At 55.3% G+C, this 16,733-nt stretch overlaps 1 protein-coding gene across 2 annotated transcripts in view; it reads right to left on the reverse strand.

Moving 5' to 3' along the window:
* LOC107516304 (DAB2 interacting protein) overlaps positions 1–10,283 on the reverse strand; it is a 117,238-nt gene extending 106,955 nt beyond the window's left edge. For both annotated transcript variants that reach the window (XM_036218284.1, XM_016155920.2), the window contains exon 1: positions 10,154–10,283. In XM_036218284.1, coding sequence (XP_036074177.1) covers positions 10,154–10,277 — 124 coding nt within the window. In that variant the 5' untranslated portion in view covers positions 10,278–10,283. The remainder of the gene's footprint in view (positions 1–10,153) is intronic.
* Positions 10,284–16,733: the final 6,450 nt, after the last annotated feature.

Genomic DNA, 16,733 nt, shown 5'->3' on the forward strand with positions numbered 1-16,733 from the left:
GGCCTGAAGGCTTCTCTCCGTCCCTGCGTCTCTTTTCCATCCTCCGCTTTCTGAGGAGTTCTAGGAACTAGTCTGCGGGGTCACCTTCCTCATTTTTATTTCTCAGTTTTCTCCTGTGACTCTCTGCTCGGCAGCCACGGGGCCTCTTCCAGGGCTGGCAGAGAGCTAGCATTTATTCTGAGCTCCTGAAATTCAGGAAAATAAGGAGATCCCAGGGTGTGCGCACGTGTCTGCTCCTCTCCGCGGTGCGCGGTTTCTCTATGTTCATTTTTTTTTTTGAAACATACAATGCGAAACGACACATTTTGAAGCAGTTGCCTATGTAGTAAAAGCATAAAAGCACACGTGGGCAGGACACACACCACTTCCAGGAGGCTGGTGGCCCCGGCGGGGAGTGTAGGAGGCGTTAGTGCTCTCTCGGGGGGGAGGGGGGGGGAAGAGGGGTCAGCAAATTTTTCCCATAAAGCGCCAGAGAGCGAGTATCTTAGGCTCGTCTCAACCACTCAACCCTGCCGACATGTCAGGAGGGCAGCCACAGACGATGCGTAAGTGAATGAACGTGGCTGCGTCCCAGTAAAACTTACGAACACTGAAATTTGAATTTTATATGATCTTCACATGTTATCAAACATTATTCCTCTTTCGATTTTTGTTTCAGCCCTTGGAAAACGTTAAAAGTTATTCTTAGTTTGCAGGTCGCAGAAAACAGGTGACGGGCTGGCTTTGGCCTCTGGACTGCACTTTGCTGACCCCTGCTGTACTGAAACCATTTTATTTCTAAGAAAGGAAAGAGAAGCAAGCATGGCAATGTTAACATTTGTGAGATCTGAGAGGTGAGTGCGCAATATTATTTCCTATACTTTTCTATACTTTTGAATATCTTAGAATTTTCTGAAAATTCAAGAAAGAAAGAGCAAAGTCTAGAAATAACCTCTGAATGCTCCCAGATCAAAGATGATTTATATCTTCTTCTCTTCTATAATGGCTATGTATTGCTTTTTTTCATCCTAAGAGTTGGAAGAAAAGGGAAACAGTATAAACATTCTATGTTTTTAAAAAAACAAGAGATGGAGGGGTTTGGCCCATAATTGGTGGTCTCCCCTGGGGACCGGGTGTCACCCATATGATTCCCATGAGGGGCTGCCGGCCCCCAGCCCCAGTGCTCCTGCTCCTTAAACTGGCCCTTCCCTCTTCCAACAGCACTGTCTGTGGGGGTGGGACCCCAGAATCACAGCCTGGGTCCTCTGAAGCTCAGGGTCCCATCCCGGGAGAACTGAGGCTGCCGCCGATGGGGGACGGGGGCCAGGTCCCCAACGTGCTTGACACAACTCTGAACAGCTGCCTAGACACCAAGTGAAACTGTGACTTGCAGATAATTAACGGGAAGCCCAAGCTTCTCTCGGACCTGCACTCTCGCCAAATTTCTCCTACACTGTCCAGGTCTGCACACCACCCCACACCCCCACTATCTGGCCTCCGGTGGCCTTTACACCTTTCTCACCATTCTCCTGCGGCTGATCTCCAAAGGCCCGCCCTACCCAGTCTGGCTCCTCTCCCCGATCAAACCCTCCCTACGTGCCTTTCCAAAGGCCTTATGCCGCCATCAGCTCTCATCCCTCTCGTTGTAAGGACCTCTCTCTCCTGAGTGCCAGGCTCTCATCATTTTGGAATTTCAGGAACCAGTTCAATTGTCCCAAATAGAAACTCTAGGGTGATGTCACATGGGGCTGGGCGACATAGGACCGCTGACGTCTCGCCTTGCCAAATACGATGTGAAAACAAAACAAATATGTCCTTAAAGGAACGTTCTAACCTGAAAAAGAAGAGTCCCAAGACCATCATCTCCGACTAAATGAGGGTGACCGAAACGGACGCCAACGGAACGGACGTCAGGGGAAACCCCCTGCACTGGCCTTGCTGTCCTCATGTTTGCCACCAGTCAGGGAGAAAAACGTGTCAGCCCTGCCGACGCTCCTTTGTGTCACCTCCTCCAAACCTGTCAGCTCTTCTCCACCTGCCCTCTGCCTGCCGGGACCCCTCGCTCGCTGGATTCCCTCAGGATCCCCTAGGAAGTACCTGGCCAGGCCTCCAAACCTCATCATCTCTGAGTCCTCTCTGTCTGGGATACCGCCTCACGGGCCCATGGCTGCCCCAACGCCCCAAAACTGCTCTAGCCCTCCCCGCACTCCCAGCTCTGACCCACTGCCCCCAGCGCTGGGACGGCCCACGCAGCCGCCTGCGATCGCGGACCATCGCGGATCGCGGACCATCGCGGATCGCGGACCATCGCGGATCGCGGACCATCGCGGACGTCTCTGCTCTTCTCCCTGCACCACGCCAGCCCAGCCTGCTGGCTGCTGAAAGTCATTCGCCTGAACCACAGCTCTGGTTAAATATCACGAGGGTCGAGCAACCTGGACTCTGCCGCTCTGTAGCTGGGTCATGTTGAGCTAGTCTGGGCCTCAGTTTTCTCATCTGTAAAACGGAGCTGGTATCTGTTAGGATGAGGATTTAACGAAATGATACATGCAACCGACTTAGAAGAGAACCTGGCACTATGTTAAGTGCTCAAAAAAAAAAAAAATCGAAGTTGTTGTTATCACAATTAGTGTTATTTTCAAAATCCTTCTTTTGATTCCTTGTGGGCTGACGGAGGGAGTCCCAGCCTCTTGGCTCACCATCCGAGGCCCTGTCTACCCTTCCAGCCACACCATCTGCTAACCTGATTACAGACTACCTTCCCCTAGGCTGAGCTCCCTGACGGTGGGGGCTGACCATGTCTTCCAGGGCCACCCCCGGCACAGGAACTGCAAACAGGACTTGCTCAGTAAAGCTCTGCTGCTCTGAACAAGTACAAATGACACTTGTAGCAGCCTCTGGGGAAAAGGGATGCCAACGAACCATCTGGGTGGTTCTGATCCCCACCAGCATCCTATTTTATTTCTAGATCAGCCCTAACGGAGCTGCAATTAACCCCTTAGGCTTCGCATGAAGAGATAACGACAATCCACCCAGCCTGTAATGGCAGCCTATACTGTGCCACATCTATCTGTTAGAAGTGCTTCTGAGCCCAGAGACACCGAATGACTTGTCTGAGGTCACACTGCATTTATGGTACAGTTGGGACTCACCTAGCCACACTCCTGGGCCAAACCCAGGCCCTAGAATAGAGGTATAAATGAATAGAAAGCCACTTTTTCCTGAGACCATCCCAGGGTGCCAATTGGTTGGTTTCCAAGTCATCAAGGAGCCCCATCTCTGGCAGCCCGGCTCCCTCCAGCGCTCCTTTCTCTTCCTCTCCCCTCTGCTCCCTCATCCTCCCAGGATTCAGAGAGGGGGGCAGAGCCTCACAGCCCCCACGCCTTCCTCCCCGAGTTCTGCCTTTTTCATTTCACAGCTATGTCAACACGTCACCTCCGAGGGCCAAGAAAAGAGATATAACACAGCCCAGATGCCGACGGTACTCTCCTGTCTGTCAGGGGGAAGAGAGGAGGGAAATAAAAGCTAACAAGACTTCCAAAAGCAAAATCTCCAAACCTCCTCTCTGGTACCTGGCAGCTGTCAAAGTGAACACAGGAACCTAGCGAAGGAGGGGAAAAGCATCCCAGATAAAAGCCGGGCAGTCGTAGAGTCTGGGATGCATAGACCAAGCAAGGCTGCATTTCCAAGGGCATGATGGACGTCCTCGCAGGCTTGTCTATTTTGCTAACATACAGGTGGTCTGTCTAGACTGCAGAAAAAAAAAAAAAAAAAAAAAGCCAGTCTTTTCTGAGGACTGTGTCTACTTTTTTTTTTTTTTCATTATTATTATGTGGAGGGCTATTGAGATTCCCCTCGCTTCCTCATTTATGCAATCAGAGGAAATCGCAGCTCAGAGAGCCGCTCCCAAACTCGAGGCCACGTGGGCCAGTTTCAGATGGGTAATTAAATATTGAACAAACGCTGAAATGCCTCTACTGGCGCGGGATGGCTAAAAATAACCACCCCGCCACTCCACGCGCACACGGACATCTCGGCTGCTCATTCTCAAATCCTTCCTCCCAGCAACTGTCAAAGCCAACCTTCCTGGAGATGAGTGGGCAGGGGGGTCGAGGGAGAGCCGGGAACTGACTCCCCAAATACCCCCTTCACAGAAAACAAAACTTCAGCTCCCAGCAAGCTCCGAATGTTCCTGACCAGGAAATACTCTCCCTTTCCTGACATTTAATCAAGTGGCCTCAGGAGGAAAGTGCAGGGGAAATAGCACAGCCCGCTCATACTTTTCTTTTAAAAATAGTCAAGAGGCTTCATGTCATTTTTTAAGCGAAACACAGATGCGATCTGGGATGTGAGCGTGTTTGTGTCAACTTACTCAGGAGTCCCTCCTCCCAAGAAGACCCAGAAAGGAGCCCAGCTGCCTCAGTTTCCCTATCTAAACTAATCTTAGGAAAAGCAACAAACGAAATCGATGCCAAAATAGAACGCAAAGGCGTCTGAACTCCAGACCTAGATCTCTCATTGACATCTTTACATGAGCTTGGGCAAGTGGCCTTGGCTCTCTGCTTCTTGGTCTCTCTAGTTGTCAAGGGGGACAAGTAACTCCTAGTGCTGAGCTGAGCTGTAAGAGACTTTAAGGATCAGTCCCTCCAATGTCCCCTGTGAGCAGCTGAGCAAAGCAGGTTCTGGTCCCTCTCTGTACCACCAGATTTCAGTAAGTACAGATGCAATGGGACAGAGATAGACGGGAGTCAGGACTCTAACAGTGATCCCCTGAGATCAAGGGCACATTCTGGGCCCACCCAGTCCTCTCTGAATCACACCAACCAAAGAAAAGAAGCACTGGGCTTCTATGCTTGGTTCCAAGTGTCAGCTTTGGAGTCCACTGGTCTCAATTCAAACCTCGCCTCTTGCAGCCAGGGACTTCACCGCCTGGAGCTCGGTTTCCTCACCTGGCAAAGGAAAGTGACCCCTACCTTCTAGGAGGGTTGGAGAATTAGAATGCGATATGAAATACTGGGTGGAGCACAAGGCCCTGCACACATTCAGCTAGGTAACAGGAAGCTAAGATCTTCCTTATAATTAAACGTGATGAGGATAGGCCAGAAACACTAAGGCCAAGAGGCCGACATACAGCAAATGAACTGGGACCTCTGGTCTTTCTCTAGGACCTAGACAGCTCTAGGAAGAGAGGCCTCAGGCTGGCTGCAGAGACTTTGTACTAGGGGATGTTGACTCCTCAGCACAAAGAGACTTGGTGAGAAACAGGGCTGAGGCCATAAGACCTGAGACCTGGCCAGGTAGTGTACATGGCTGGAAAACATGACAGCGAACAAGACCCGGGGGTTGTGGGGATACGGGAAGAGATCAGCCTGGGGGGGTCACTTGAGTCAGCCTAGGCAGGAAGAGGAGCCAACCAGGAGGACTGAACCCTCACAGATGCTAACAGGGTCATTCCCCTGCCTCCCTCCTGAGTTACGGCCAGGACTATAGGAGATGATGGTAGAGAATACTTGGAGTCACTGATTGTTCAAATCAGATGGGAGGAGGCGGCCTTATCTAAGGCCTAACTGAAGGAAAACGTGCCTGTCCACGGGACAGCAAGGTGCTGCATTGACAAACTCAGGATCTGGAGGCAGGCAGAGCTAGAATCCACTGTTTCTGACCTGTGTGATATTGAACAAGGCTCCCACTCTCTGGGACATAGTTCCTCACCTATAGAACGAGGATAATACCAGCATCCATCTCACAGCGTTTTTGCAAGCATTAAATGAAATAAGGCAAGTACAGAGTTAATCTCAGACACTGAGTAGGCCCTCAGCAAACAGACGCCATTCATACTTTTATGACATGCCACGATAGGGAGTGAGCCTCCCACTCCCTGGGGTATGTAAGGATAAGAAGGGCCTGGAGAAGCTGGGGTCAAGCCCCAGAGGAGGGATCGTGTCTCAGCAGGAACAGAGAAAGAGACGCGGCAAAAAGGGTATATATACAGTTTCAGAGGCACATCCAGGTTGGGGGTACAGAGCCAGGCTTTGGGCCCTGGAAGACATTTAAAGACTTAGCGGGGAGGCATGCAAGATATGACCAGTCCCCCTCAGAGCTGTTCTCAGGCTTATCCAGCCCACAGGGTCCGAGCTGTTGGCCAGCAGCCATTCAGCAGGTCTCACTGAAGCCAGGGTCTCCATGGAAAGATCCCAGCCTCGCCCTTCCTTCTGGTGGCACACAGGCCCTTCCCGAACCACTGCTACCAGTTAGGAAGCCGCTGTGTCAAACCGGCACCCTTCCCAACCATGTCACCATCCTCCTGTGGGCCAGCAGCCCTGAGTCCATACCCTGCTCTGTAATGGTGGCCCCTGTGTACCTCAGTGTCCCTATCTGGACCCCAGGGGTTGGATCACTCAGCTGTCAAGTTCTCGGCCCTGAGCAGGGACCTCCACCTCAGGAGGTCAGCCGTCCTGGGTACCTCCATGAGGCCCTACTGCCTTCATTCCTCAGAGTGGAAGCCCCTCCTGAGACCCCACAGACAGACTCCAGCAGATCCTGAAAGGAAAGAGGAAAGAGGCCCAGGTGGAGGGGAGGGGACCGCAGAGAAGCCAAGGTGGAGGGCCATGCAATGGGGTCTGTCTGTATGGGGTGCAGAGGGGGAGCTGACTGTCCCAGGCAGGCTGGACCCCTGGAAACACTCTGATGAATACACGAAGAGAAGAGTCAAAACCTTCCATGAGTGTGGGCCTGGGCATTCCAACAGGTCTCCCGAGTAGCCTGTTTGACAGATGGGGAAACAGAGGCCCTGGGATGTGCCCAGGGTCACACAAGCAACTCGTGGCTGAGCTGGGAGTAGAGCCTGTATCTCCCCAGCGTATCTCAACAAGCCAGCCTCCCCAACAGACTGGGGGCTTGGCGAGGGCTGGGAGCATGTTCATCCCCACGTGCCCCCAGCGCCCAGGCTGGAGCCTAGCACAGAGCAGGTGCTCAAGACTTGTTTGCTTGCTGAATGAATGCTCTAGACTTTAACCAGAGTGAGAGGGAAACGTGCATTTCCCCCAGCAGCCCAGGGGGACAGACAGAGGAGACAGACAAAGCTCTTCCTGACCTTGGAGGGGGTGGGTGGGAAGGCACCCTGACTGGTGACACCCTACTGGGGACAAGACCCCCTCAAGTCCATGGGTCATGCCTAGCCTTCAAGAGGTCTTAGAGTCAGAAAGCACAATGTGAAATGGCCAGATGACCTTTGCCATCCAAGGGTCGCTGTTTCCGTCCTGCCTCTGTCAATTGTCAACAGCAGATGGGGAAACTGGGGCCCAGAGGAGGGAAGACCCGGGCTTAGTGCCCCACAGAGAGCTACAGACACTGCTCCTCACTTGGAGCCCTGCCAGAGACAAAGTCCTGCTCTCAAGTTCGTAGTGAGACCCCTGCTACCACTCAAGAAAGGCCGTGGGAGTGGAGGGTAGGGAGCCCACTCAGAGGCAGCAGCCTGGCCCCAAACCTTGCCCAAGCCAGGCCAGCTGTGGGCCTCCTGCCGCCAGCCAGCCCTTCCCAGCACTTTCCTGTTTCTGAACAAACACACCCGCCACCCCGAGTTCTCGGTCATTGTCCTTCCTTTCTAGTGGCAGAAGCCAGAATGGGTGTGGAGCAAGGGCCTGACTGGGGATGGGGTGCTGGTTACCACCACCTCCTCTGGGGCATGTGACCAAGCCCCCATGCGGCTGGGGCTACTGTGGCCTGAGGTCCGAAGGGATGTGCTCGAGGCCATGGGGTGGCTCTCCCAGCATGAGTTACCACCTGGGTCAGGGTGCTGCCCTCAGGAGGGGTGGCCCTGGGGGCTGAGTCAGGGATCAGGGGCTATAATAGAGGGAGGTCAGTGGCTGCGCCAGCCACCCCCTACCCAGGTGAGCAGTGGGCCTTCTAGCATCTACCTCTCAGACAGCTCCCCCCAACCCGCATCCATGACTTCACATCACAAGAGCCGCTTTATTAGATCCAAACTACTATTCTCAGTTCTTTCCCATTTCACAACCCACACCCCTCCCCCACCCCAGGATGAACTCTGTCTACAACACCCTAACATTTTCCCTCCCCCTGTCTCTGCACAAGCTGTTTCTTCTGTCCAGGGTAAGGACAACAACAGCTCGCACTCGACTGTGGGCTAAGTCCCAGGCCACACTCAACTGTGGGCTAAGTCCCAGGAAGCACCGGCTTCTAGCTTCCCATGTGTTTACCTTCTTTTCCTAAACAACCCTGCCATCATTTCCCCCATTTGCCAAATGAGGACGCCGAGGCTTGGAGAGGTAACTGGCCAAAGAATAATTCTGTGCAGAGCTGTGGGCTTGAACCCAGATCTGACTTTGCAGAAGGAAATCCTATCCATCTTCTGAGACCCAATCCAAATGTCACCTCCTCCGTGAAGCTCTCCCTGATTTCCCCGGAGGTAACTTCTGTCAAGCAACAGTCCCCACTCCCTTGCAGGGTTTGAGCTCCTTCGATGCTGGGACACAAAGCAGGGACTCATGCATGGGAGGGGCCTGAAGCTGGGGCTCAAGTGCTCCCTGGACACACTGATTGTCTCCCACCCAGTCAGCTGAACAGAAGGAAGAATGCCAGTCCTCTCTGTGCCTCTGTGGTCAGGGGCGGAACCAGGTGAAGGCTGGAAAGAAAGGTCATGCAGGGCACTGAGTGGGGGTGGGGCAGGTGCAGGAGGAAGACTCAGGGTGGCTTGAGCATTACCGGACATTCTTACTATTGCCATGTCTCACAGTGTGAACCCATTTCTTCACGGATTCCTCCTTGTACTGTTAGTCCCCTTTTACGACCCAAGAAACTGAAACTCAGAAACGGAAAGTGACTTGCCCAAAGTCAAAGTGCTCAAACCCAGATCTCTGGTCTCCTAGGCCAAGCCTGGAGGAAGAGACTAGCCTCAGGCCAATCAAGACGGGCAAGGGCAGGTGGTGAATCACAGGCCCTGAGAGACCCCCTGAGGATCGAACTCCCAGCACACACCTGTGCCCACGCCCAGCCTCGGCTTGAACCCTTCCACACACGGGGAACTCACTACTGCACTTCCTGAGGAAGCCTGTACATTGTTGCTCAGACCCGACCGTGGGAAAAGTCTTCCCCATTCTGAGAGGAAGCAAACGAACTTAAACCGCTTGCCTGCGTTATTTACACTCACACAGACAACAAAACTGGCATTTGAGGCAACACTACAGGGCCCAGGCAACACGACCAGTGACAGGAAAGACAGGGATTCGACCCCAGGTCTGCCAGATTCCAAGTGCAGATTTACTCAGACTCCTCTCTGATCAGGCACCATGCCAGCCTTCCTCATTCCCAAGACAACCTGATGGTCCAGGTCCCTGCCAACCCGCCCCCCCTCTCCCACCATGGACACCTGGGTGGGCCTGAGCCCTCACTCCAAACTCTGGCTTCCTGGGGCCCCTTTGAAGACCCCCTCCCTCCCGCCCAGCCAGGGAAGGAAGTACATTCCCATCTCCCACCACTAACACCCGGCCCAGAAGGCAGCCCCCTGGATCACACCCGTTTCCAGCTGGGGATCCAGTTACTGGAAAAAGAAAATGCTCTGCACCTCCCCCTCCTCCCTGTCCAGCTTCCTAGGCTTGAAAGAGAGAAACTCTTTTTAAAGGAGGAAGGGTCACTACAGATAGATCACTACAGCCACGGCTCCTTTGAAACCAAGGATGCCTGGGGCAGGGCCCCTGATCCACACACCTGTCCCTCCACCGAAGCCCGATGGAAGAGACTGTTAAGTGCCTGAGGGGTGGGGGTGGGGCTAAGCTGAGAGGCCAGGGTGGCGGAGGCAAGCAAGATGAGGCAAAGCCGAGATCCACTCAGTGTTGCCTTACCGCCCGGCTGCTGAGTAAACTGAGGCACAGTGGAGCAGGAGGTGCAATCTCAGAGATGGATGAAAAAGAACCCCCAGACTGCAATCTCTCTTTCCCGGCCCATGGCCTAAGGGGAGACACTAGAACCTCAGTTTCCCCACAAAGGTGGAGGGTGAGGGAGAAGATGGGAGAATGGGGATCAAGCAGGCAGTAATGGGTAACTACAGGTGCAGATCAGGGGGTCCCGGGTAAGCAGAAGGATCCAGGGGCCCTGGCATCAGGTGGTGAAGCGGCGGTAGGGAGGGCCTGGGGGTCAGGGGTCGGGTGGCGCCTACCCCTGGAAGGCCGGGTCCGGCTGCGGGAGCGGCTCCTCTGTCGCTGCAGCCGGGGCCGCCGCAGCAGCCGGTAGTAGTAGGAGGGCCTGCCGGTGCTCTTCCTGGAGCTGCCGCCCGCGGACATGCTGCCGCCCGCCGGGCACCGGGCCGGGCCTGGGCGCGCTCACACGGGCCCCATCACCCGCTCCGGCCGGCCCGGCGGGCGTCCCTGGGTTCCCCTGCGCGCTAGTGCGGCCGCGTCGGACGAGGCCAAGGCTGCCCCACAAAGTCGCTCAAACTCCTCCCCCAGCCCCCGCCCTCCCAGGAGCAGCCGGCCCCGCCGCGGGGGCCGGGGACCGGGGCCGGGCTGGCACCGGCCCGAAAAGTCAGTGCGGGAGAAATCCCGGCCTGGAGTCTGCGGGGCGAGGCGGCCTGGAGTGCCCCCCGGAACCCCAAGTAAGTCCCCAGTAGGGTCACCGCCTCCACGCCCGCGCCTGAGCGAAGATGCCTAACCTCCGGGCGCACGGGGCGCCGCATCCCGCCTGCGGGTGTAGATGGTGCACACCATCATGCGCGCGCTGCCCAGCACCGGGCAGGGCGCACGCGAGGCGGCCGGGCAGGCACTGTGTACCAGCCGGTCACCTTCAATTAGGATCCAAATGAGGCTGACGCCTTGGGGCCGATTCTGCCATAAGTGCACTGGGCTGAGTATCGACCTGCAAACACACCGTTCTGCTGGCCACTGCCCTAGCCAAGCTAAAAAACAAACAAACAAACAAACAAACAAAAAAACTTCCTTTCACGCAGGATACGTGCCTCGTCTTTACTTTTTTTATATAATTAAAATTATGGTGTATACTTCAAACACAGAGAGAACATAATGAACACCTGTATATGCAGCTGGGTTTTGCCCAACCTGAACATTTTGCCCACTTTGATCTAGACCTTCCCCAAATAAAACCCCGCAGATGCTGTGATGTCGTCTCCCATTCGGCATTTACAGCAGCTCTGGCAGGCCTGCCGGCAGGGCAGAACAACCCCCACCTTACTGTAGGGACAGGACGCCGAGGCTGGCAGAAGGGAGGGTGCCAATTCCCGCTAGAGTGTCCTGGCGATAAACTTCATCCAAGTAAGTCTCTCACTTCCCAGCTCAAGCAACTTCCCAGGCTCCCCGGAGTTTAAAAGCGACAAGTCCAAACAACCTCCCTTAGTAACTGAGCCTTCAGCAATCGATCTGTCCCCCCAACCAAACCACCTTCCCTACTACTCCCCTACTTCTCACTCCGCTTTGCCCTACTCCTAGCCAGGACTGTCCCCCACCCCCCACCTACTTTCCTCCGCCTGGCCAAAGTCCGCCCGATTCAGCCTTCCCTAACCATCCTCGGCGGTTTCTCTGTTTCTACTCTCCCTTCGCCCGGCAGCACTATTTATCTTTTAAATAATTCAGACGACCACCTCCCTGAGCTTCATCCCCTCGAGTGCCGAAGGGGAAACGGAGGCCCCTATGGGGAGGGTCGACTTGCCTCAATCACAGGGAAAGTAATCAAAGCAAGTGGTCTTAGCCGGGGTTTCCCAAAGCACAGTCTTAGGGGTGTGTTTGTGGCAGACTCACACGTGGGTGCCTGAGGCGTTCTGGACGTCCTCCGGAATAGCTGAAAGGTGGGGCCCTGGAAGGGGCGGGGCCATGTGGGCGGGAATCCAGGCCGGGTTTTGCACCTCACAAGGGAAGCCCCCTCCCTGGCTCCCTTAGCTAGGGGGAGGGCCCCCAGGTCAGGAAGAGCCTGGATCACAGCTGGAAGCCAGGCGCCTTCCCAGGACCAGTGGGGGAGGGGCAAAAGAGGTGTTGCTACCCCGAGCCCAGTCTGGGCTGTCCAAAGCTATCAGCCCCCTGGCGCCTCTCCCCAGAGTACTGGCCAGTCCCTTAGGAAGATACAAAGCCACAGGACCTGCAAGGACCCTATTAGCCCTCTTTAGGATAGGCATTGATCTGGCTCATTCTCAACAGCAGACATTGCCAGGTGCATCTTTTATAAGAGCAAAGGCCCCTGGGAAGAGCTGGACCTAGTCCCTCAGCACAGAGGCAGGCTCTGAGTCTTCTCGGCATGCATCTTCCTCCCTAGCTCTGAGCTTCCCACTCAGGTGGGGCTCCTGCAGCCACCTACCCACCCTTTGGCACTTCCAGAAATGAATAAGCTCCAGGCTAGGCCACCCAGTGTTGTGGGGTGGAGGACTCCCAGGAAGTCTAGCTCAGGGTAGGAGCAGCAAGTCCTCTTCCCAGGGCCTGGAGTTCATCTGGATCAGTTTCCCTCCCAAAGCAGGAATCCCCCCATCAGTCAGGTTCTAACCTTCCCTGAGGGGGTAAGAAGCTTCCTGACAGCAGACTGATCAGCGGCTAGGTCAAGTGATCCTGACCTAGGTCCCCCATCCAGCAGATTTAGGTGTATGTATGTGGACAGAGGTGGGGGAGGTAGCCACGAACTCAGGACCTCATTTGTAAATACAGTCGGGCTCCAAAAGTCTGACATGGTCTCTCTGCTTATATTTGGGTTTCTCAAGTCCTCTATGCCTCAGTTTCCCCACCTACAAGGAGAAGTTATGGACCTCCAACCTATCTGCCTTGTGGAGGGAGGAGAGTAGAGTCAGCCGATGAAGAGGAAAAAGCTTCTGCATTCCGGGCCTTGGGATGGGGTGGGCATTGCCAGCCACCCAAGCTGGCCATTTCCACAAGCCTCGGGAGGTACCAGCTGGGAGACTGAGTAGGCAGGGCAGGAAGTAGGAGAGAAGGGGCCTGGGCTTCCTGCCCCTCCTCCTGGCCCAGGACCCCCAGGGCAGGCAGGCAGACAAAGGCTGCTCCCTGCACTCCCAGCAGAGCATCTGGAATCAATCCTGCTGAGGAACCAGCCACCCGCCCCCTCCCGCTGCTCCTGTGGCCTCCTCCCTTTCAACAGAAGCAGCCCCCCTTTGGAGGCTGCCTACACCAGAGGAGGGACACCTGAGGATGCCCCCCCCCACTTCCTGCAATAGACCCCTCCCAGGCCATGCGCAACTGTAAGTCTGGGCCCCCAGGGGTGATTGTCAGTGGTCTTCTTCTCCCACCTTCTTGCCTCCAGAGGGGCTCCCACCTCCCCCATGTGCTGTTTGAGGTGGGGGTCAAGCCTGCAGCCTCTATGCCCCTTAGCTTCCAGATCACTCCAGCTCATTATAAGTGGATACTTTTGGGGTTCCCCCAGGACTCTTCATTCTGTGGGTCTGGGTGGGGCCTGGAATTCTGCTGACTAAATAAGATCCAACCAGACCCCAACCACCATCTTCACCAACAAAAAGCCTCCCACAGTATCACAAAGGACCCAGCTGTCACCTCCCCTAGTACCCCCACCCACTCCACCCCACCCGATCTGTCTACTCAGTCTCCAAAGGCTATAGGCTCATTCCCACCTCCGGCCTTTGCTCTGTGGGTCAGATGGCTGCCATGAAGCTCTCCCTCTGCACCCACCTGGTCAACGGGTCTGTGTCCCTCAGGACTCAGGAAAAACATCACCTCATTAAGGAAGTCTTTGCCCCAGTGAGGGACACCCTGCCACACCCCACCAGTTGGTTTGAATAATGTAGACACAGGAGATCAGGGGAAAATGGAGCCACAGAATTTCCCTCAGAACACAGAGCCATCAGCATCTGGTGTCCTGAGGAGAATTACGCCCCGCTGGGAAGGAGGTGGCCGGTGGCTGAAGAGTGGGGCTGGAAGTCCAGGGAAACCACGGGCCAGGCCAGGGCTGGCTCAGGAGGGGCACCTGACACAGGGGAGGGGGCCGCCTAGGACAGTCTCGCATCCTATTGGGGGTGTCAGGTTTACAGTCAGTGAGGAAGACGCAAAAAACACCTGTTGTCAGAATTACCCTCGAAGGGCCTTAAACTGCCCGTAAAGGACAGTTTTTCCTCCAGATCACCCATCCCTTCAGCTGAGCGCAAAGCAGAAGGGCCTGGCCTTTCCTGAGGGGCCATGTTGTGCGGGAGGAAATCAAGAGCAAGAAGCCTCAGTAATGCAACACAGGACTGCCCCCAGGGAGAGGGGACCACGGAAGTCCAAGACTTCTAACATGGGAAGGTTACAAGTTGGCCTGGGAAGTTCGTCTGGAGGTAAAATTTGGTTTTAATACTAAGAAACCATACTCGGCACCTCCTGTGTGGCAGACCCTGACAATCCTATGAGGCAGATGGTTACCACCTTCATTTTACAGAAACTATTGGAGGCACAGAGAAGGTAAGTAAGTTCCCTTAGGTCACACAGCTCAGACTAGGAGGGAAGATTTGAACCCAGGTGGGCTGGAGGTCTTAAGGTTGAGCGGGACTTAATGCAGAGATGGGGGAGGGGCAACAGCCTGTAACTTTTCCTAAAAGCCAGCTCTGAGGAGGACCAGGAGGAGGTGAGAAGGGACAGGAGTCCTGACAGAGGAAACACTGGAGCCCACGTCGTGCCCCACACAATGGGCGTCTGGAGGTCCCAGACCTGTCAGGTTTCCTGTCGGGAGGAGAGTGAGCAGTGGTGACCAGAAGTCCCCAGGCAGCCAGCCATGCACACATCCGCCTCCCGGGCCCTCCTCAATCTCGGAGCCGGAGCCGCTGTAGCCCTAGCAGAGGTGTGGGTGGGGTGCTGCGGAATCATTTATGGTTAAGATCATGGGCCTCTGCCCCAGGAGGTGGCCTGTCTGGCAGGCAATGATAGCTTCCTGCATCCGCTGTTCATCCGGGAACGAGGCTAGACCAGGAGTAGGACCTTCATTCAAGAGATGGGAGGATGGAGCAGGGCTCGCCCCATGGGGTGGAAGGTGCAGACAAGCCCTGCGAGGTCACACTCAAGCTCTCGGACTCAGCAAGGCATCCACTGCCTCCACTGCCTCCCTGAGATTTCCTCTCTAAAATCACTGGTGAATTTGATGACATCCTTTGCAGAAAATGGCCCAGTCAGGGGCGCGATGACCTGGGTTTCGATGCTCTGCCCCTCTCAACACAGGTGGAACCGGGGGACCAGTCAAGTGTGGACATTGCAACACAGACAGACAGAACCTCGGGGAGGTGACTGTTTTTAAAATCGAGGCACCCAAAGCTAGGCTGAGGGTGAGCCCAGCGTTCTAACAGGGGCAGAAGGCCACTTGGCAGGGTCACTGTTTCTTTGGGTGCTGTGTGACTCAAAGAAAGCGCCTTGACATCTCTGCCCAGCCCACCTCCACAGGATTCCATCGGGATCTAGAAATATCCCTCCATCCAGAGAAGAGGACATATCTTCCTCGTACAGCCCATCATAAAACCCTGGACTGTCAGACCTAAAGGACCCTTGAGAGTAGATGACGAAACCAGGGATGCCGAGGCCCCACAAGACAGCCACATGCCTGACTGATGCATTGCAAGCCAGATCTGGCATCAGCTCCCCAGTCCTTGAAGGTCCGAGTACTCTTCCCACCCAGCATAAAGTAGCATCACTCCCTTACAGATGGGAAGTAAAGCCAGGGGAGGGAGCGACTTGCCTGAAGTCACACATGGGGGTCACAGGTTAATCCCAAACATTGCTGCGGAGACCTGCTTTCCCCCTAAATTACCTGAACCATAGGCATCTTGGGCTTCTTCCCCAGGCCGACTGCCCCCAAAGCTCAGGGCCCTGACCCTGGGGAAGACTAGGATCCAGGATCCAGGCCCCGGCCCTGGCTCCTCCTTCCGCACCCCCACCCTAGCAGCCGGCATTTCAGCCCAGATGGCCAGGCCTGGAGCCACTCTCTTCACGTACTTCCTCTCCCTGCCCTGACCCAGAAATGCTGCCAGGCTCCAGGTGGACCCGCAGCCCTCCTTCTCCCTCTCGGGCCCGGGGCTGAGAGTCCAGGTGTCCAGGTCTCCAGGCCTCCTTCTCCCCTTCCAGTTGAGGGGCCCAGACAGCTGTATACCCACTGGGCCACCAGAGCAGGTGGCATATGGTCCCAGCATGAGGTCAGAGAGCCCCCCCCCCTTCCCTTCTGAGGCAGGCCTGCCTGGTCATCTGTGAACCATTTCATGGCTGGCACTGGCCTGGGCTCCAGGGGGACAGGCCTCACTCCATTCCGGCAGATCCCACTGAGGAGGACAGATGAACAGGCCCAGTAGCCAGCTCCTAGGAAGGGACTGAGGAACCAGCACTTCTTGGGTGCGTGACCCCAGATTAGTGCCTTTACCATTCTGTGTCCTCAACTGTAGGATATGCATAATGATACTTACACTTAGTGAGGCTGCGGAAGGTCAAATAGCACAGTGCCACTGGGCATCACTGAATAAAATCCTGGCGAGTAGGGCCAAGGATTCTGTGTTCTTAAAAGAGCCTTCTAGCAGCTTTTTAGGGGAGCCGCTGACTAAGATGGTTCTAGATTCTGCCGTGTATCTTACCAATCCTTGAACCTGCCAAACAGAGTCTCATCGCAGGGCCTCTGCGTTTGCTGTTCCTTCTGCCTCACACGCTAACCCGAGGTCCTCTGATGGTCGTCCGCGCCTTCCTGTCGGTGAGGCCTCAGCTCAAATGTCACACACTCTCCGAGGCCTTCCCCGGCCACCTTATCTCAAGTGCCTCTCCCCAAACCCCCACACC

The sequence above is a fragment of the Rousettus aegyptiacus genome, unplaced genomic scaffold, assembly GCF_014176215.1.
Source record: "Rousettus aegyptiacus isolate mRouAeg1 unplaced genomic scaffold, mRouAeg1.p scaffold_m13_p_3, whole genome shotgun sequence".
Taxonomy (NCBI): Eukaryota; Metazoa; Chordata; class Mammalia; order Chiroptera; family Pteropodidae; genus Rousettus; species Rousettus aegyptiacus.